Here is a 20,109-nt window from a genome sequence, read left to right on the forward strand (position 1 = left end):
AAGTATGTGCCGCTGACACTTGCCTCTGCGTCCCCCAGAACAGTGATGACTGGCCACACTTCCCCAAACACACCGTGGCATCCATCTCAGCTGGCGCCTTCTAGGGGATGCTGTTTCTTCGCGACTCAGTCTCAGTAGGTTTCTGATCCTGGGAATCGACCTCCCTCTTCTAGTTATCCAGCTTGCTGGCCATAGTTGCTCACTGTGGTCTCTTGTGATCTTCCTCTGGCATCAGTTATAATGCATAGTCTTTCATTTCTAGTTTTATCAAGTCTGCACAGAGCTATAACTAATGTGGAGATTGGAGTCAATGATCAAAAACCTCCCAACAAGTCCAGGAATAGATGGCTTCACTGGTGAATCCCAGCAAGCACTTAAGGGACTTTAAAAACTGTTTTTATTTCCAAGCACACTAAAAAATTAAGGAAGCTTTAGGGCAAAGCTAAGTGAGATGAGGTGCATCAACTGAGAGTAAAATGAAAAATGTGGAAATGGCGACCTGTGTGAGCGCGACCTTGGTGCTAAGTCACACGTCTCAGGCACTGAAGGGGCTCTGGACACTGGCCTGGGTGTGGTGTCCATGAGCTGAGGCAAAGCTGAGCACGGAATCACGCCCACAACCCACCAAGAACTGGCCACTGGACAGACTGCTGGACAACGTCAGTTGGTGACTTTATTTCTTACAAAAGTTACATTGAAAGAAGAGGTTGAAAAGTCAAGTATACTTGATTTGCACATATTTGCCAAGTCTCACAGGATTCAACCACTTCGATAATTTTATTGATAACCAGGATATACATATTAAAAGCCTCACATTGAAGCTCAGTACACACATCCAACCCCAATGACAGATGTGCAAATGAGTGTGCAGAACAATCTCGGGAACTCCTGTCTCCTGTTTGTCCTCGGCTGTACCTCAGCCCCCCCAGCCCTTTTCTGCAGTGACCGAGCCACCTCACCTCCGCCCTCCACCCCGTTCCCCTCGGCTACGTCTGTTGTCAGGGTAGGCCCTCTGTGGTTCTGCGCCAGCCCTGATCAGGATAGAGGATGGGTTAATTCAAACAAAAGCAAAATGGCTTATGGGTGAGCAGGAAGGCGTGGAGACCAGGCGGGAGACGCCCACTCTTCTCAGCATGGAAGGGGGCTTGGGACCCCAGACTGTGTCAGAGATGGTGGAATCCCATAAAACATGGACAGACCAGGCAAGTTTAAGGCGAATCCCCAGGGTTGGGGAGCTGTTTGCTTTCTGGCATAATTTTAAGCTCTGCACCAAGGGTCCTATTTTATCACTTGTGACGTGGGTAGAGAAACAAACAAAATGATACCCAAAAAAGGTACGAATTTAAAAAATCAAACCAGTTGTTGCCATCCTGGATACTGTCTGCAGGCCAGGTCCACAGGGCTCCTGCCTCCAGGTCCCCTCCCCTTCTCAGGGCTTCGTCCGCCTCCCGCAGGGTCAGCTGCGCAAGCCCGGGGCCACAGAGGGGCCAGCATACGCCGCTGATCTGGCCGGAACCACACAGTGCGGTTCCAAAGCCCTGTCACGCACTCCAGATTGCTAAAATAAACTGAGAACAGGAGGGAGGGCAACAGAGGACCACACAGGAACGACTGTTCTTTGGATCTCGATACTCTCCAGTATGCAATACATTCATGTAAGCCCCACGGGAGGGGACCCCGCACAGCTCGCCCCTCTTCCCTGAAACATTGGTTTCTAAAAAATAGCTTGTTTGCAGCACACCCCCATGATACGTTGCCTGAACAACACGGCCCACTTTAAAACACACGTGCACGCACACACACTGACACGCGAGGACTTGGTCATGGGGTCAGGGCCCACCAGCCCCAGGCCAGGAGCGAGCGTAGGGCCCTGCTGCTCCCGTAGCCCCCACGGGCTCCTGCGTCCAGACCCCTCCTGGACCGAGGGGGCCCGAAGAGTCCCAGGGCCACTGACCGTGGCGTTTCTGTCCACTGGACTGGCTTTTCTTCATGACTGAGGAAAGCAGCTCGGCACATAGGATTCTAACAACCCGTGTAACAAACGCTGAGCGTGTTAACAGACTCCTGACTGTGCAGGGAGAGAATGACATCTGGCTCCTCCGTGCAGCCATATCCCTCCATTACTGGACAGTGACATCACTCATGGGGAACCTGCCGTCTGTGACCGTGAATGTGTGAAGTCCCGCTCGCTGCAGGCCGCTGGGCCACTCGCCCTCGGGGTCACAGGGGAGCTGTTGATACCCTTTCCAACCCCAGATAAATTAAGTCCATGGACAAGTTCTGGAGTGACGAGAAGGCCTCACACTGAGAACTCCGGGGCCCCTTTCCTGGGTCTCGTCTGTAGTCGCCTGAACCGGAAGCCGACGAAGGGGTTCATCCAGAGCAGCGAGGGGGGGCCTCCAAAGACGGACTTCATCCCTTCCCACCGCAGCCGCCGCTCCCAGGTCGGCTTCTCGCTCTTCAGCCTCTCGATCTCCTGGGAGGAAGAAAAGCACGTGGGCGGCAGCACCAGGAAAACCCTGGGCAGGCAGGAGCAGGGAGGGCAGGTGAGCGGTCACCACGGGGGAGGCACCACCCGAACCACACGTCCTGGTCCCAGTCTTGCGGGCCCCTGTGCACACGGCCGGGCTGCAGCCGCTGGCCAGACCATGTCAGACACAGCTGGGCAGCGGCCTCCAGGCGGGTGCAAAGCTCAGGCAGCCCCAGGGCCGCGAGGGGGGCCAGGCCTCCGGGCCAGGTGCCGATTTTCTTTCCGGGTCTTACAAACGTGTCAAAGTGCCTGCTCGAGGCCTTCAACTGAAAGGCAGGAAGGCAATCCAGTCTCTGCGATTCACTCAGCTGCCGAGGGCAGGGTCTCCGAGAAACGGGGCGTTTGCTGGCTCCACCTGCCTGGCTCTGTTGACTTTCAAATCAAAGGGACCTTTGAGCCCTGAGCTGTGCCCGGGGAGAGGGACACAGGCAGTGATGCTGTCACGGTGCACCGGGGCTACCCCGCCCATGTCCTGGGGAACACCAGGCCCTTGCGTCCACTGCCCACCCACTCCGGTGCACTGAGGCCAAACACACCCAGCGGAGGAGGGGCATACCGTCTCGTCATTGCATATGGAGTGGATCTGGGTGCCGAACATCACCGCGGTGAAAGTGAAAAACAGCAGACCCTCAAGGCACAGGAAGATTAACAGGATGACAGTGACAGGAGGGGAGAAGTCACTGCACTCTGCGAACGAGAGGGGGCTGGCTGTGACGGCACGGCAGAGCACCCCCCACGTCCCGAGCCTCAGGCGTGGGTCCAGCGCGCGGAAGGGCCCCTCTGCGCCACTGTCCACAGAGAAGCGAGCGCGTTTCATTCACAGGCGCACCTGCTGTCCACCCGGGGCAGAGGGTGGCCCTACCAGGCCAACATTCACACCACCACGGCCTGATCGGCAGATCTGAAATACCCTGTATCTCCCCAGGTTTCTGTTGAGACTGTATTCATGTACTGAACTGTGTATTAAAACACAACTAAAGCCAGAAAAGATGGGAGTTGCCTGTGCCTACACTTGTGAACAGGACGCACACACGAGTCCATGCTGCACGGCTCATCCTGCCTCATCCGATGGCCCTGAATGATGCCTGTCCAGTGGCTAGAGCACACGCCAGGCCTGTGGGGACAACACGAATTTTGGCCCAGTCTCAAAGGTCTGCAGGATACGAATGGTACTCAGCAGAAACTGTTAGCTGACAGGAAGACCCGTGTGTGTGTGTGTGTGTGTGTATGTGTGTAGACCCGTGTGTGTGTGTGTGTGTGTGTGTCTTCATCGTACTAGCTAAACAGCAGTGTGAGAACTTTCCCATATTCTCCTCTTAAAATTCTCCATTAATTTCTAAAACAACTGTGAGGACTTCCTCTGAAACTGGAGGCCCCTTCCTCCCTCTCCCCCTACTGCGGCACGAGCAAGAGAAGCCACCCCCCAGGCCTACCTGTCCACTGTCCTCGGACGCAGGCGATGAACTGCAGCCCGCAGAGGACCAGCGCGTGCACGGATGCCAGGGCGATGTACATCTGCAGGGAGACACCGGTCAGCACGGCGCCAGGACCCGAGGGTGTGGACTCACGAGCCCACTGCTCTGTCCCAGGCTCAGTGAAGGTGTGGGAGGTGGGCAGTAGCAGTGAGGGGGAGCAGGTGACATGCCTCCCCGGGGCCACTCAGGACCAAGGACAGTAATCTCGCAGACTAATACACTGCGGGGAAACACATTTTAGTGACAACAGTGGGTCAAGGTATCCAGGAGAAAGTTAAATCACAGCGAACACTTAGAGCAACAGGCAACACACGCTCTTCTGCTGGGTGCCTCTCCGCCAGTGACAACACAGCTGTAATTTGAACCCCAGAGAAGGGGCTGCAGGTGTGATGCCAGAATAACCACTCACTCCAGGTAAGACAGTATATCAAGAATTAAGACTCAACACAAGTCACTACATGAGTAGTCTCTTTACTCACAGTGAAGAGCACAAAAAATCTCTGATTCTTTTCTCCGACACAGTTGTTCACCCACGGACAGTGATGGTCCATTTTCCGAATACATCTTTTGCAAATGCTGAAAAGGAGAAGTTAGATTTTCACTATTCCGTGCTCTGAGGAAACACCACCCACTGAAAACAGCTCTGCTAAGAGGCCACCCGGGGGATCCTGCCCCAGGGAAGGTGGGTGCTCCAGATGTCCTTTCGAAGTGGTCCCGGTGGGGTGTTGCTCAGGCTGCCCTAAGGATGGGGGTCCTTCCAGTGGTGGGTATTTGGGTTCCCCGCCGTCAGCAGTGGGCACTCAGCCCCCGCCCGCCCAGGGGCCCGCGCCCCTGAGCCTGCAGTGGTGGGTATTGGGGTTCCCCGCCCCCCAGGGCAGAGCCGCCGTGCCTGCAGCGGTGGGCGCTGGGGTCCCCCGCCCCCCAGGGCAGAGCCGCCGTGCCTGCAGCGGTGGGCGCTGGGGTCCCCCGCCCCCCAGGGCAGAGCCGCCGTGCCTGCAGCGGTGGGCGCTGGGGTCCCCCGCCCCCCAGGGCAGAGCCGCCGTGCCTGCAGCGGTGGGCGCTGGGGTCCCCCGCCCCCCAGGGCAGAGCCGCCGTGCCTGCAGCGGTGGGCGCTGGGGTCCCCCGCCCCCCAGGGCAGAGCCGCCGTGCCTGCAGCGGTGGGCGCTGGGGTCCCCCGCCCCCCAGGGCAGAGCCGCCGTGCCTGCAGCGGTGGGCGCTGGGGTCCCCCGCCCCCCAGGGCAGAGCCGCCGTGCCTGCAGCGGTGGGCGCTGGGGTCCCCCGCCCCCCAGGGCAGAGCCGCCGTGCCTGCAGTGGTGGGCGCGCTCAGGCTTGACGCAGCAGCACTTGGGACACTTGTAGATGACCTCTCCGGGCTTCAGCTGCAGGCTCTCCATGTACTCTTTCGTAGCGTTTCCTTTGGGGACCGCCCCCTACGGTATAGTAACAATGTATTTTAGCTGGGAGGAACGAACTTTTAAGAAAAAAAAAAACCCAGTAAATTTAGGAATTAGTCTTAGGTGTTATTCATAAAGCTGTTGTTGCCACATATATCACTGTGAAAAATGGCTATCACTCACATAACATAGGACCAGAAGTTTTGTTTTCATGAAAAAGAAAACAAGCTATAAAATGAACTCAAATAGCACATTATCCTTCATAATTTGGCGAGTCACCTGGATTTTTCCAACTTCATGCAGGACACGCCAGAGGCTGGCTGTGTTTGCTCAGCCACTCCCCCTCCACCCTGGGCAGCCAGTTCTGTCCACACTCCTGGGCAGGGTACCCCTGATAAGCACACCCACAGGTTTCCTATCAGCTGCACAGGGGGTGGCTGAACAAAACAGTCTGAAAAAGGACTTTATCTCATGTTTTAAAGTTGCATAATGCTTCCCTGCAGACCTATCACAGACTAGCCTGGGGAGTGTGGCCCTGGGCCCCTGACGCCCTGTGTCTGGCCCCAGGGGTGGGAGTGGCAGCGGGGCTCTCACAGGGTGTCCACGCGAGCCACCAGCACGGCGAGCTGCAGAGGGCCAGGGAGCCCTGTGTGCTGGGTAGCCATGGGCCACAGGCTGCAGGGCGGAGGGTTTGCTGTCTGGGCAGTGGACACAGGCAGTGAAAATCATGTCTGGGAGATCATTCTGGACGCCATGGCTGTGTGGACTGGGAATAAACCTGGGTCTCGTTTCTGTGCCCCATGGGGGCTTGTCCTTCACACAGAAATACGTGTTTCTAGAGAAGGAGCCCTACTAGGGAGGGGAGACCAAGCGTGTGAGGACAGGAAGGGTGGGGGAGACGGCAGGGCACCGCTGTCAGCAGGAGTGAAGACAGTCAGAGCCCGCTGCCGGGGACGCAGGGGCCGAGCCCAACTCTGCGTGGCAGGGCCGACACCACGTCTGCAAAGCCCAGCACGTGCATGTGAAGACCGAGGACCACTGGGCTCCAAGGCACCCAAGAGCCGGGCAGGCCGCCCTATCACCAGAAGGAAGTGATGGGGGCAGGGCCCCAGGTCCCGTAAGAAGAAAGGGACCAGGTTTAGGAGCGCCGCACCTTAGTTCTCACGGACACGCACTCGCTGCTCCACAGTAAGCGCGCGACCCCCACCCCCCACCCACTTAACAGCGCTCATTAGGCAACCCGTGGTGACCAGATGGCAAGGAAATAAATGCATTTTCTGGTCCTTTTTGCGGCTCAGAGCCCTGGGCAGCTGCCTTGGTCCCCCTCGGGGCTGCCCGATGACTCCCCCAGGTCCCTGCAATTGGTGACCTACACTTGATTCTGTTGCTGGAGACATGCTCTCCCAGGCCAAGCGTGAAGCAGAAGGGCCAGCTGGGTCCCCTAGGCCCGGGTCTTGCCAAGACACACAGCAGGAGCACCTGCTTCCTCCACACCAGTTGGGCCCCTCTTCACCCCACCAAAGAAACCTCCTGGGTACCTGAGGCATGTTCCTCAAGCTCACGTTCGCATTCCAGCCATTTGCAGGGTGTGTCTTTTCATTGGTGTCTTCCCAGAACCATGGTCCCCAGCCCCACGTCCTATCCCAGCGCAGCCTGGGTGCTCCCCTGGGCAGTCCTCCTGACAGCTTCCCTGCAGCCTCTCCTGGCGCCCGGCCTCTAATCTGCACTCCCTAAATACACCCCAATAGCACTTCCATCCGGATGCTGTGTGTGCTCCAGGGACGCTGCGGACCAGGCCGCCAGCCTGTGCCCGAGAGCTCAAACCCCAAGGCCACGGGAGTGCGAGGCCCTCCAGCCACAGCCACTAGTGTCTCCCCAGCCTGGACCCGACAGGAAAGCCCACCGAGGGCAGGCACTCACGGGGTCGGTGAGCATGGTCCGCAGGTGAGACGACAGGGCGAGCACCGCCAGGCAGTTGAAGACCACCCCGTTGACCACGGAGTACCAGAAGTCCTTGGAGGGCAGCAGCATGACGAACGTGACCACGAAGTCCGCATACAGGACCAGCAGCCAGGTCAGCACGGCGCAGGTCATGCCGCAGCCGTCACGGATGAACCATACCCTGTCAGCCGCGTCGGCCTCAGCGGGAGAGGAGGCCGCAGAGTCGTAGCTGTCATCCCCGGTCAGCAGAGGGTGGTGCTCGACGTCCCGCAGCCGGTGTCCTGAGGACGGCATGCTTTCCCTGTGGGAAGGTGCGAGGGGCACACGGTCACGGCAGCTGCCCAGCCACGCCTCAGCGGGACGACACAGGGTGAGGGCCAGACGCACACTGCGGGGCCCAGGCTCCGAGCCCAAGGGTGAGGCCTGGGCACCCTGCTGCCCACGCAGCACCCGGAGCCCACGCAGGTCAGCGGCAGGGAGGCTGGTGGACAGGAGACTCCTGCTGCTCATGCCCACTGTGGCCCCCGATGCGGAGCTCAGGGTTCTCGCCCGACGGTTGTCCATCTCGCTCAGCGTGTGCCCTCCCTTCCCCCGAGTTCTAACTCTCTGACGATGGGTGAGCATGTTTTTGAGCCAGGCTCCCATTTTAATCTCCATCTTTCCTTTATGCTGTTCCTAGAATGCCCTTCCTCTCTCATTCTTTCAACGGTTTCCCTCACTCACTGGTCTGTTCTTTTGACAACCCTCCCACATTAACTGGGAAATTATCTGAGAGGTGAGAACATGTAGGGCCAAAAACTAAAGACAAACTTGCACTTTTCCTCGTAAACATTCTGCTGCTGCTTTACCCCATAATCCCCTCTCATCTCATTTACAACCAGATGCAACAGTGTGAAGCTGGTCCCTCTCTCAAATCTGGTGGCCTGGTGATCGCCACACAGCTTCCCAGTGGGTCCTACAAGCCCACCAAGGCTGAGAAAGCCCTCTGGCCAGACTCCCTCTGCTGCGTGGCTGCTCCTCAGGCAGGACGCAGGCCATGAGACATGGCACCTGGGTGCTGGGCAGGGCGCAGGGCCGTGCGTCCAGAGATGGAGGAGCCTTTTGTCAGAGTCCGGCTGTCTGGTCCAGAGAGAGGGGCACAGGTGGCAGCTCTGACTGTGAGGAAGAGCGTGCACACGCCAACCCAGGGGAGCTGGAGGGGTGGGCTGGGATCGCCCCAGAAGCACATTAGGGTCCTGCTGTGTGCCTTAGAGCCAGACTTGCCAAACCCACCCATCAGATAGTCTGACAGCCCACAGTTACTTCAAGATTTTCAAGAAAGCAGTCCACGAACGTGGGGAGGCTGGGCCACACACACTGGGCTCTCTGTGATCAAGACAGGCGCCTTCTGCTGAGTCACAGCACCTACGCCGCATCAGTGCAGCAGGAAAGGAGGGGAGGAAATGAAGAAACTGCTCCCTCACACTCACTCAGCTACAGACACTGGGAATGTGAGAGCAAAGGGCACAGCAACTGGCGACGCGACCCCAGAGCGAGGGCGCAGCCTCACTCCACACCGTCTCCCACGGAATGCTCTGTGTTCAGGTTGCCTGAGAGAGACCCGAAGGCACGGTGTGTTGGCCGACAGTCAAGCAGATGTCACGTCATTGGTTCTGTATTTTCATGGCTAGTTTAACGGGCTTTTGTCTACACCCCGTGAACCTGTTTCTCCTCGTGTTAAATCAAGCCTCGCTTCCCAGAACACCAGGAGCAACACTGCACATCTCCACTGTTTCAGGGACAGCCATCGAAGCAAAACCTTTCCAGTCATGTAGCTAGGAGGCCTACCCTCATCTTGTAACTCCTGCTAATAATTGGGATCTTGCTCCAGGACACACTCTCCTCTTAGAGTAGGTGGTCAGCAAATCATTGACAGGAGGTGACCATTAACCATCAACAGGGTACAAGTTAGCGTGAGCAATTAGAGAGGAAACAGTGATTATATACCTGAGGAGACACTTACCTCACCAATTATTACTAGACATTACTTGAACATTTTATGCCTTTTCTTCAGGATCTTAAGGTGCATACTGTCCTATGTGACAGGATCTGAAAGATAATAAAATCTAATTAGAAAAGTTGCTTGTTCTGGCATTCAGAACTATCTTTAACTATGAAATCATGACTCCTGTAGGTTTTCATTACTAGTAAATTGACAGAATCCTGAAAATTATAAACCTGTCCATTTTACCCCCCTGTTACTTTAGCCCCGGTTTTAAATTAAACCTGTAAGCCAAAATCCCTTGAGAAAGAGCCTTGGGGATAATCCAGACCAAATCTAGTCAACCTGCATTTCAACAGGTAACCAGCCTGTTACCAGCCACAGCCAAGGAATTGCAGCAAAGACAAGAGTGAGAGGGGAGAGGTGCACCAGGGCCCCTGGGGAAGGGGTCTGGGGAAGGGGCACAGTGCGCGAGGGGGCAGGTGGGACGGGGAGGGGTGTCTCCCACTGGGCACCGGCAGGTGGGCGAAGGGACCCTGCCTTCCTGGAAGCACTCATCTGGCCCCAAAAGAAAAGCCGACCGACAGCACAAGGTTGGGGCACTCCCCCAGAGAGATCAGACTGCTGCCAGGCTTCCCCAGGAGCAGGGCTGCCAGAGGACAGCTGACCACCGACACGGCCCCTGCCACGCGCCTGGCAGATCTCAGGCTTAAATGTGAGCGAACAGCCAACAGTCAGTTATTTTGGAGAAAGCCCCGACCAGGTCTCTTGAGAGACAGAGCCCCAGAAAGAAACCAGAGGGAAACAGGAGTGAGAGCAGGTATAATGCACAGGAAAGAAAACCGAAGAGATGAGAGGCTGCATTTGTGAGACAAAGAGGAACATTCTGAGAACTTCCTACTTACTTAAAAATAAAAACAGGAGAGAATTTTAAAATCTTAAAAACAGGATTGGAAGAGAGAGTGGGACGCCTCCCAGAAAGGAGAACTAAACAAAAAAGAGCCAAGGAAAAAAAATTAGGAGTTTGAGATTAAGATACATGCTGCTGCTGCTAAGTCGCTTCAGTCGTGTCGGACCCTGTGCGACCCCATAGACGGCAGCCCACAAGGCTCCCCCGTCCCTGGGATTCTCCAGGCAAGAACACTGGAGAGGGTTGCCATTTCCTTCTCCTATGGAGGAAAGTGAAAGTGAATTCACTCAGTCATGTCCGACTCTTTGCAACCCCATGGACTGCAGCCTACCAGGCTCCTCCATCCACGGGATTTTCCAGGCAAGAGTGCTGGAGTGGGGTGCCACTGCCTTCTCTGATATATATGCCACCACATAGAAACTAGAAAAGCAACAAGGACCTGCTGTATAGCACAGGGAACCGCATTTGATACCTTCTAAGACTAATAATGGCAAAGAATATGGAAAAGAATACACACACGTGCACGCACATATATATAATAATTGAATCACTTTGCTGTACACCGGAGACTGACACAAAATTGTAAATCAACTAAAAACAAACTGGGGGAAAAAAAAAAAAAGACCATAGGAGAGAAAAGGAATCAGAGGACAAACTTCCAACAACGGGATGCCTGGCAAAGGCAGCCCCCAACGAGACGTCCTTCCCTGGCAGAGCTCCACTGCCGCACCAGCCCTGGCGCCTCAGGGCCGGTCTGCTCCATTTGCATCCAGTGTCCTACCAACAAAACCCTGCTCTGCTGGGCAAACCCTTGGCTGGTGTCTGTTGTCTGAAACCCAGACCCCTGACTTAAGATGCCAGAGGGCTGGCGAGGACGGTGAGGCGACAGGGCACTGGTGGGACTGAGGAGCAGGCAGGCTGAGCTCCCCTGGCGGTCTCCACAGAACGGGCTCTGGGCCCCCAGGAACCGGGGGCTGCTTGCCGCTTCCTGGCCACGCACGCCCCCTTCCACCGCGCTGGCTCTGATGTCAGGCTCCCCTGCTTGCCCTCCACACTGAGCTGGACAACCTCCTGCCCACGGCCAGCGGTGGCGCGCACACCAAGGTTCTCTGGTGTACCTGTAACTCTCAGTCCTTTCAGAACTCTTTTAGTTACAAATGTGGCCGTGAACAAGCTGCTTAGACTAAAGTAGGTGACTTTCTTTTTGATAACTGCATCTATTTTATAATTCTATGTGTGTATTTTTCACTGTGCTGGGCCTTCAGCGCTGGGCAGGTTTTGCTCTGGTTGCGGAGAGCAGGGGGTACCCTCTAGTTGGGGGTGCGGGGTTCTCATTGCTGCGGCCTCTCCAGTTGCGGGACACAGGCTCTACAGCATGGGGGCCTCAGCAGTTGCGGCTCCCCAGCTCCAGAGCTCAGGCTCAGGAGTGGTGCTGCTCGGGCTTAGCTGCTCCACGGCATGAGGGATCGTCCCAGATCAGGGATCGAACCTGTGTCTCCTGCACCGACAGGCGGATTCTTTACCCACTGAGTCACCAGGGAAGCCCAGAGGTGACTTTTAAAATATGGCATTTACACATAGTAACTTTACTCAAATATCTATGCAGGAGCCAGCAACTTTAAATGCTAAATAACATGCTGAACCAGTAATGCCTAATTATGCTTAGTAATATTTTCCACTTTTCATTCACATTCATTCTGAGTATCTTCAAATAGGCTTATGTTAACACTGTTTTAAAAGAAAACTGACTCTGTAAAACACAGGTCAACGCATCCCAGGGCTCGGGCTTAAGCAGAATCTCTATAATGAGGCCAAATCCCCAGTTACTTTCATAAATTTTAAAAAGTAATCAACACAGCAACCACTTTGGAAAGTGGTCTGGCACTTTCTCCGACTTAAACCAACACCCACCCTGTGATTCGGAAATTCCACTTCTAGGTATTTACCTCAAGGTGAATGGGACCTGGGCTTCCCAGGTGGCTCAGTGGTAAAGAATCCGCCTGCCAATGCAGGAGATGCGGGTTTGATTCCTAGGTCAGGACAATCCCCTGGAGAAGAAAACGGCAACCCACTCCAGTATTCTTGCCTGGGAAATCCCAGAGAGAGAGGAGCCTGGTGGGCCACAGTCCATGGGTTTGCAGAGTCGGACACGACTGAGTGAGCACACACGCACAAGTATGAACACAAAACGTACAGAACTGTCCACAGCTGCTCCGTTCATCACACCCACCAAACGAGAAAACCCAAATATCCCTCACCAGGGGATGAACAAACAAACCATGGTTACTCATACAAATCATACTAAAAAATGGGGGGAGGTGAGATACATGCAGCATGTGGCTAAGTGAAAGAAACCAGACACAGAAGAATGTATGCAGTAGGAGTCAATCTCCATGGCCGTCTAACCAAGCCAAGCTAATGTACTTTGAAAGAGCTCAGAATGGGGCTGGACCACAAGTGGGAAGGAAGGAGACACCAAGGCAGCTTTCTGATTCGATGCAAAGTCCCCTACGCGGACAGGGCAGCAGGCTACACAGACACACGCACTGTCAGGACAAAACAAGCGGTCAAAGGACAGTTACGGGGCTTCCCTGGTGGTCCAGTGGCTAGGATGCCACTCCTAAGACTGGGGGCCTGGGTTCAGTCCCTGGTCAGGGAACCAGATCCCGCATGCAGCAGTGAAGACTCAGCACAGCCGAATACATATTTTAAAATAAAAAATTATACACTTAAAACTGTCCCATTTCACATGAATTATTCCTCAACTAAAAAATGAAGAGACAAAATGCCCAGCACTGGTGCGTGTGCAGGTGTGAAGGGTGTGGTAAAAGCCGCGTTCTAGGTGCTCTCCCTGCAGACACGGCCTTCTGAGCCAGGCCCTGTCTCACTTTACCCTTAATGCTATCTGTGGGCAGGTGTCTTATTAATCTCTTCCCCTGATGTTTTCTCCTCATGCCTATAGACAGAAAATGCATCTCATAAACAAACTGAAAACAAGTAAACAAAAGACAGCAGTATTCTTTGGTGATCAGTTGCTACTGCGGTAACAGGGATTCTACCCCAGAGTCTGGTGTTCATGTTTACATTAACACCCTGCTTTTACACTCAGCATTTCTCTACTCTTCAGACACCCACTGCTGACCTATAAAAACGAGTAGTAAGCAGATCTCTGCCTCAGGCACAGAGGCGGCATAAGAAGCAGACCCGGCGCCCTGAGATCTGCTGCATTCAGACGTGGGGGCGGGCTCCCGAGCTCCGGACTCCACGCGAGGCTCGCAGGATGCTCACCACAGGCAGGTCCCCGGCCCACGAGGGCTCACACACAAGATGGGAACCAGCCTGCTAAGTGGTGTTCCGATGTTTCCCCCCAGCGACAGGCAAAGGGTGATGACGGAGAGAGCCGACAACAGCTCATCCTGTCCAGAGAACAGAAAGGTGTCCACTAGGAAGGCAACGGTGTGAGAGGCACCGAGGCAGGAAAGGGAACCGTGGGCTGCAGCACCACCCCCCACCCCCAGCGTAAGCGAGGCAGGGACAGAGGCTGGGGCCACCCGTGAAGCACCCAAAGGCCACGCTAGGGCGGCTGGAACTCCATACTTCGTTCTGCTGCAAAGGGAGACACTGGGGCTTGGTAAACAGATGTTTGAGAGCCATCTCTGACCAAGCATGACTGGATGGAAGGAGGAAGGCAAGCAACCAGGAGGGACTGCCAGGACGGAGCAGATGGGGGCAGGCGCGCGACGGCTGGAGCAGGCAGCGCACACAGGCCTGGAGGGTGGGCTCGGGAGCCAGGTGGGCCTGGGGCTGGGTCAGCAGGGGCACCTGTGTGTGTGATTTACCCTCTTTAATGATCTGCCTGGGTACATTTTCCATTATTTGGTCTAAAATTTATTCTCTGGATTTCCTGTTATTTTCTCAACTTACTATGATGTAAGAGAAATAATTATGACCAAAAAATAAGCTTCCAGGGAGAATTTTAAGAACTCCAATGAGGTGCCGTCACTGGGGATAACGGGAAGATGTCACACGTGGCCCTGCAAACAGGCTGCTCTGAGGCAGGGGAGGCTTAGAAGGGCAGGACGCCTGCAGCCCGGTGTAAGTGAGCCAGCACAGGCCTGGGGGAGGTGGGGCGATGAGACACAGGCTGCTCACTGCAGCTGGTGAGGAAGGGAGCGTGCAGATCACCCAGCCTGCTGCATTCACCGCAACTGCAACCATGCTCTTAAGTGTTCTTCCCATCCATTTGCAATCATCAAAGATTTAGTTCGGGCTTTCAAACAAGACCAATAATATATGCCATATGAACCGCTATTTTCTTCTCAAATTACTGAAGCTGAAGAACGGAATATTAACCTTTGAGGGGAAAAAACAACGGACCAAAGCCAAGTCTCAGCGGTATGCTGCCACATCTGCCATTCTGTGAACAGTAAACTTAACCTCTCTCGGAAGGTCTCTCATACTAAAACAAAAGAGGACAAACTGAGAAACACAGAAGGAGCCAAGGCTCTCGGTGGAGGTGGGGGCGACTCTGGCTTCCTCGCCTTCCCCGCCAGCCACTCCCAGACTCCTGGCTGGCCCTTCTCCTCCGCAGACACCTCAGTGTTGGGGTGCTCAGGTGGGGCTTGGGCTTCCCTCGGTGGCTGTGTGCTCTCCAAATGATCTCCAAGAGCTCAGCTCCGTGAAGTTAGAGAAGATGCATGTGGGAAACCCGCAAACGAAGAACGTGCTGCTGAGTGTCTGACCGGTTACTCAACAAGACCACAGTCCAGCTCAAAGCAGAAACCCCTCCACCCACCAGACTGTTGGGATCCCACCTTGTCATCTTGATAAACAGCACCTGCACCACCATCTAGTTGCCAGCGTCAAAAATCAGGACACACCCTTCACTTCACTTTTCTCCCCCAGCTCCCCACCCTTCACCCATGAGCAGGTCCTGTGGGCTTGACTTTCAAAGCTTGCCTAGATGTGAGCCACCCTGCACCAGCCTGCCTAGCCCGATCAAGGCTCAGGAGCCCTCACCTGGGCTGCATGAACCAGCACTGTTATATCCTCGTGGCCTCTGCGCAACCTCAAACTACTCCCCGGCCCCTAACCCCAATCCCCAGTCAGCATCTGGAGCCCGTTTCAACAGAGAGAAGTCAGACCCTGCCACTCCCGGTCTATCAAAACCAGCCAGCGGCTGCCTCTACTTTTAGAACAAAACCCCCAGGCCTCCCGTGTGGCTGCACAGCCTTACCGCCCGGGGCCTGAGGACCTCACCTCTCACCTCCCTCCCACCCCAGCTGTCTTGTTCCGCTGTCATCACCTCAATGGAATGTTCTACTTATACCCCCGGCACACCCTGAACTCTGCAAATACCTGTTGAGTGAGATGAGAAAGCAAAAATGAAGCCCACAGGACCATGAATAGGGAAAAGGGTCAAAAGGGGGAGCCTGGGGTGGGGTCAGATGGTGGTGGTGGGGTAATGTGGACAGCTTAGGAAGGGGAGGGCAGAGGGAGAGACCCCCAGTAGCAGGATTTATTCTGGGTGTGTCACCAGGAGTGCACAGGCTGCACGAAGCAGCCTCGAAGGCACATGGACAACATACCAAAGCTCCACCTTTATCCCTGTACCACAGCCACAGCCTGTCAGTCAAATGGGGGTCTGTTTAAGAAAAAAAAAAAAAAAAAAACTTCGGAGTTTTGACTCCAGAGCCCATGTTCTTCCATTAAACACATGGCCTCCGAGAGCACTTGGTTTTAGAAAATGCATTCTGTAACAGAGTGAGTTTTGGAAATACAGAACGCTAAGAATTAAAAGCATTTCAACCAAGATAACGCTGTAAAAGCCTGTCTCAAGAGAAGCTGGAAGCCTCTCTATCCTTACTGCTCCTGCTAATTACCGGGGCTGCACACGCCCTGTGCCCTCTCCCAGAACGACCTAAACTGGCGGCTAACAGAGCTGGCCTCTCCTCCCATTAACTGATAATGCTCCCCGCACACCCAGGGTTTACCATGCACCTTCCCCTCGAGACCCAAGTCCTCCTCCCCGTCACTCCTCCTAGGAGCTGCTAACGCTTCTGTTACCACTCCGCCCTTTCCCTGCCCACCTTCCCACAACCCAAGCTTAGGCTCCCTCACCTTTGGCTGTCCCTCTGCAGAATCCTAACCGATAGAGGGGCCAAACCTTGGGGCCACAGCATTCAGGGCTCCACTGAATCTGGCTCCCGGGCCTCTCCAGGCTCTTCGCCCAGCCTTCCTGCTGTTGCCCTGCTGTGTCCTTGGACCCCCCACCCCCTGCCCCGTGCTTCTGCTCCTGCTGTCGCCTCCGTGTAGAAGACTCCCACTCTGCCCAGCAAGATCATTCATTCACCAAACATTTACCAAGCACCCAAGACACACATAGCACTGCAGGATAACAAAGTTGTTTTCAAAAGTGTGAGGTGCTGTACCAATATAAGGCATTATCTTGGCCCCATGAGGAGTCTGGATTTTATCAGACAATTAATAAAATTCTACTGGCGTGTTTTCAAGAATGGAATCAAGCAGTAATGGAGACAAGAACATGTCTGTAGATAGAGGCAAAGAAGTGGGTGAAAGAGAAAAAAAAATCAGAGGCAAGTGACTGATGAAATGCCATCCCAGAACAGGCAGAGCAAAGTACAGACACGTGAAACTGTTCCCTCTCGACTTTGTAGATGACCAACTCTGCAGGTGGCTCAACTCTTCTTGGGTGCTACAGCTGAAGGGTCACACACAAGTTGTTAACGTGACACTGGCTTTGGGGACAAAAGGGAGCAAGAGTAAGTGTTTGGGAATCTATATTTCATGCTCTGCTCCAGTGTTTGATTTTTTTTTCTTACAAAACAAGTATGTATTAATTTTATAATTAAACCATTACTTAAGGGAATTCCCTGGCAGTTCAGTGGTTAGGACTGTGCTTTTCAGAGCTTAGAGCATGGGTTCAATTCCTGATTCAGGGAACTAAGTTCTCACAAGCCTCAGGTGTAGCCAAAAAATTAAATAAAATATTACTTTAAAGAAACATACCCCCCAAAAGACACTGATGCTAGGAAAGATTGAAGGCGGGAGGAGAAGGGGACGACAGAGGATGAGATGTTTGGATAGCATCACAGACGCAATGGATATGAGTTTGAGTAGGCTCCAGGAGTTGGTGATGGACAGGGAAGCCCGATGTGCTGCAGTCCATGGGGCTGCAAAGAGTCGGACACGACTGAGCGACTGAACTGACTGACCCCAAAAAGCTGCTTCAAGAGAACTATCCTTAGGGCTGTTCAGCATGGTCTGGAGCAGGGAACGTCTGGAATCATCAGGAAAACGACTACTCATTTTATCCCAAGCATTAACTTCATATGTGAACTTACTGTTCGGTCCAGTTCCTCAAATTAACAAAGATGATATTACTATGTCACCAAAGGGTCCAAGCCTGCAGGGAACAGTTTCAGTAAAAGTGGAAAGGTACGTCCAGATGTTTGATTGGCTCAAGCCAGTTCTTATAGAGAGTTCTTTTCAGTACTTTCTCACTGAGGTCATTCTAGTCATGCCAGTATTTCCCAATTTACTCACTGTAATCGAGGTAGGCTCTGAGTCACTGGTTAAAAAAAAAACAACAAACTTCTGTATACATGTCTACTCACTTGACTTTGAGGTGAGATGTGTGCAGAGAGTTCCAGCTGTTGTTCTATGAATTCTTTAGGAAATTACCTTCATTTAGTCTCATTCTCCTCCACCTCACAACTCAAAAATCAACCTACCAGCCTCACTAGGGAAAGTACACAATCCAAATAGTGTCCATCATTCTGACCCTTCCATTTTTACCAGAATGTTCAAAAGATGTAATTTAACATGTGTTCCATCACATTTTTCAAATATCCCCAGAGATGTTCTCTGTAATCAAGTATCCCAACTTACTAACAAGCAAATTTAACAAGGTGACTTTTAAAAGTTGCCTTCAGTTTTGTAAAAGTTGTAAGACAGTATCAAAAAACTAGGTCTGATTTTGAAAAAATTAAAGTTGTAAAAGTATCAGAAGATTCAGTTCACTGTCTTTGAAGTGAATAGTCTAAGAAGGAATATATGTTGGCCGAGATTTCTAGAGCAAGGGGCCCGAGATTGGCGGATGAGATTGGCGGACCGGGTTCTAGCTTTCTAGACCGAGATTTGAGACAGTAGCAGTAAAATAGATAAATCTATGTACATTAAGTACAAATGCTAAGCAGACTGCAAACGTTAAACACTGTAGCATTGATTGGACTGCACTTTACAGGACCTAGTCAGCAAAAGAAGCTACAGAGCAGCTATATGGACATTTCTTACACTCACAAAACCGGTTACCCACAAGCCAATAAAGTGTCTCCATCCAACAGCGAAGAGAGACTTAGTTCCAGCAGCAATGACTCCTCAGGAGTGATGATTCTGGCTGCAGCAAGATTCAAACATTGCCCTGAAGGCTGACCTGACTGTCCCAGGTGGCCTGGTAGGTAACCCCCGAAAAGATCCTGGGCAGAGTAAGGGAAGAGGAGGGAGCTGGGCAAAGAACAAAAAAGAAAAGCTAAAAACGTATAAAGGAGTGAAGAACAGGCGCATCTGAGAAGCCATAGGCGATGTTTAAGCAAGCCCATTGTAATGCTTGCCCATAAACTACTCTTTACAGCTTACAAAGGGTTTATAGCTATTATGTCTTCCGGCCCTAACAACAACCCCCTTATTAGCTATCAAAAGGAGGGAACTGTGGCTGGGAGAGCTGAGTGTCACGCCCAAGGTCAGGCAACAACCTGGGGCTGCGATTCAGGTCCTACCCCGAGAGGTGCACCAAGGAGTGACAAGGAGACACCTGGCAGAGGAAGGAGTCAAGCGCCGGCACAGAGGTGCCCCCGAGAGGCACTCGGCAAGGTCGCAGGTGCGGCGCGCGCCGGTGGAGCAGGACGGAGCGAGGGGCCCGAGACTGGCGGACGGGGGTGCCCGGAGCGGCTGGGAGAGCCGGGTGCCAGCAGCCCGCCCGACCCGGCCCACCGCGCTCACCCGAGGCCCGGGCGGCGTCGCCCGGCGCGGCGGCTCCTCCCGATCGGCGGCGGCGACGGCGGCGTCGGCGACTGCAGCGGCCGAGGCAGGGACGCATCATGCGGCCGCGCTCATGGCCGGGCCACGGCGGGCCCCGCGGCTCGGCCCGGTCCCGCCGGGCCGGTCGGAGGGGGTCGGCCGCCCAGGGGCACAAGAGACACGGAGGCAGGCCGGGGAAGCGCGGAGGCTCGGCTCCCGGAAGTGAACCGCGCGGGGTCGGCGACGCCGCGCTTGCGCAGATCCGGCCGCGCCGCGGCGGCGAGGGCGGGGCGGGGGCGGGTTTCTGCGTTTCTGGGGCCGTGGGTCCTAAAAACTGGCTGTTCCAGAGAAAGAGAGCCCTCCTTAGTCTCAAGTTCCGCTTTCTAAAATAAAGCGATCCGTGCAAGCTGAGGTCTGGGGAAGAGAAAGGATGGGGGCTACGGGCTGCCGCAGGCTTTCGGACCCGCGTGTCCAGGGGCCCGCGGCGGCGCGGGTGAAGCCAGCGAGAGGTGCGAGCTGTGCGTGCGGCGCGCGGGGATGAGAAATCCGGTCACGGGTTAGTGGAGAAGCGCCACGGGGAAGCCTGGGCCGGAAAGCGAGTTGGGGGAAGGGGAAGCGCCGCTGTTTGCGTGATTCCTGATTAACAGCTTCTGGGGGGGCGTGGGGACCTCAGCGTCCCAGCGACCCCTTACAGATGGCTGAGTCCTAAGTTTGTCGAAGGTAGAAACGTGGTTAGCTTTGTTTGTGTGTGTGGTGGTTGGCGGGGGTGGGTGGGCAGGGGCCGGGTATTTCCTATACTAGGAACAGTTTCCTCAGGGCTGGGAGGTAGGCGCTCAGTT

General features: G+C 54.4%; 1 protein-coding gene across 1 annotated transcript; it reads right to left on the minus strand.

Moving 5' to 3' along the window:
- Positions 1 to 648: 648 nt before the first annotated feature.
- On the minus strand, positions 649 to 19,449 carry ZDHHC7 (zinc finger DHHC-type palmitoyltransferase 7). Its single transcript, XM_052655403.1, has 8 exons — positions 19,253 to 19,449; positions 9,343 to 9,428; positions 7,320 to 7,641; positions 5,311 to 5,435; positions 4,485 to 4,581; positions 3,964 to 4,045; positions 3,087 to 3,217; positions 649 to 2,476 (listed from the first exon to the last, which is right to left on the minus strand). Exons 3-8 carry the CDS (start codon positions 7,632 to 7,634, stop codon positions 2,300 to 2,302), a joined length of 927 nt encoding a protein of 308 aa, XP_052511363.1. The 5' UTR covers positions 7,635 to 7,641; positions 9,343 to 9,428; positions 19,253 to 19,449; the 3' UTR covers positions 649 to 2,299.
- Between the last annotated feature and the right edge of the window lie 660 nt (positions 19,450 to 20,109).

This window comes from Budorcas taxicolor, chromosome 18 (genome assembly GCF_023091745.1).
Source record: "Budorcas taxicolor isolate Tak-1 chromosome 18, Takin1.1, whole genome shotgun sequence".
Taxonomy (NCBI): domain Eukaryota; kingdom Metazoa; phylum Chordata; class Mammalia; order Artiodactyla; family Bovidae; genus Budorcas; species Budorcas taxicolor.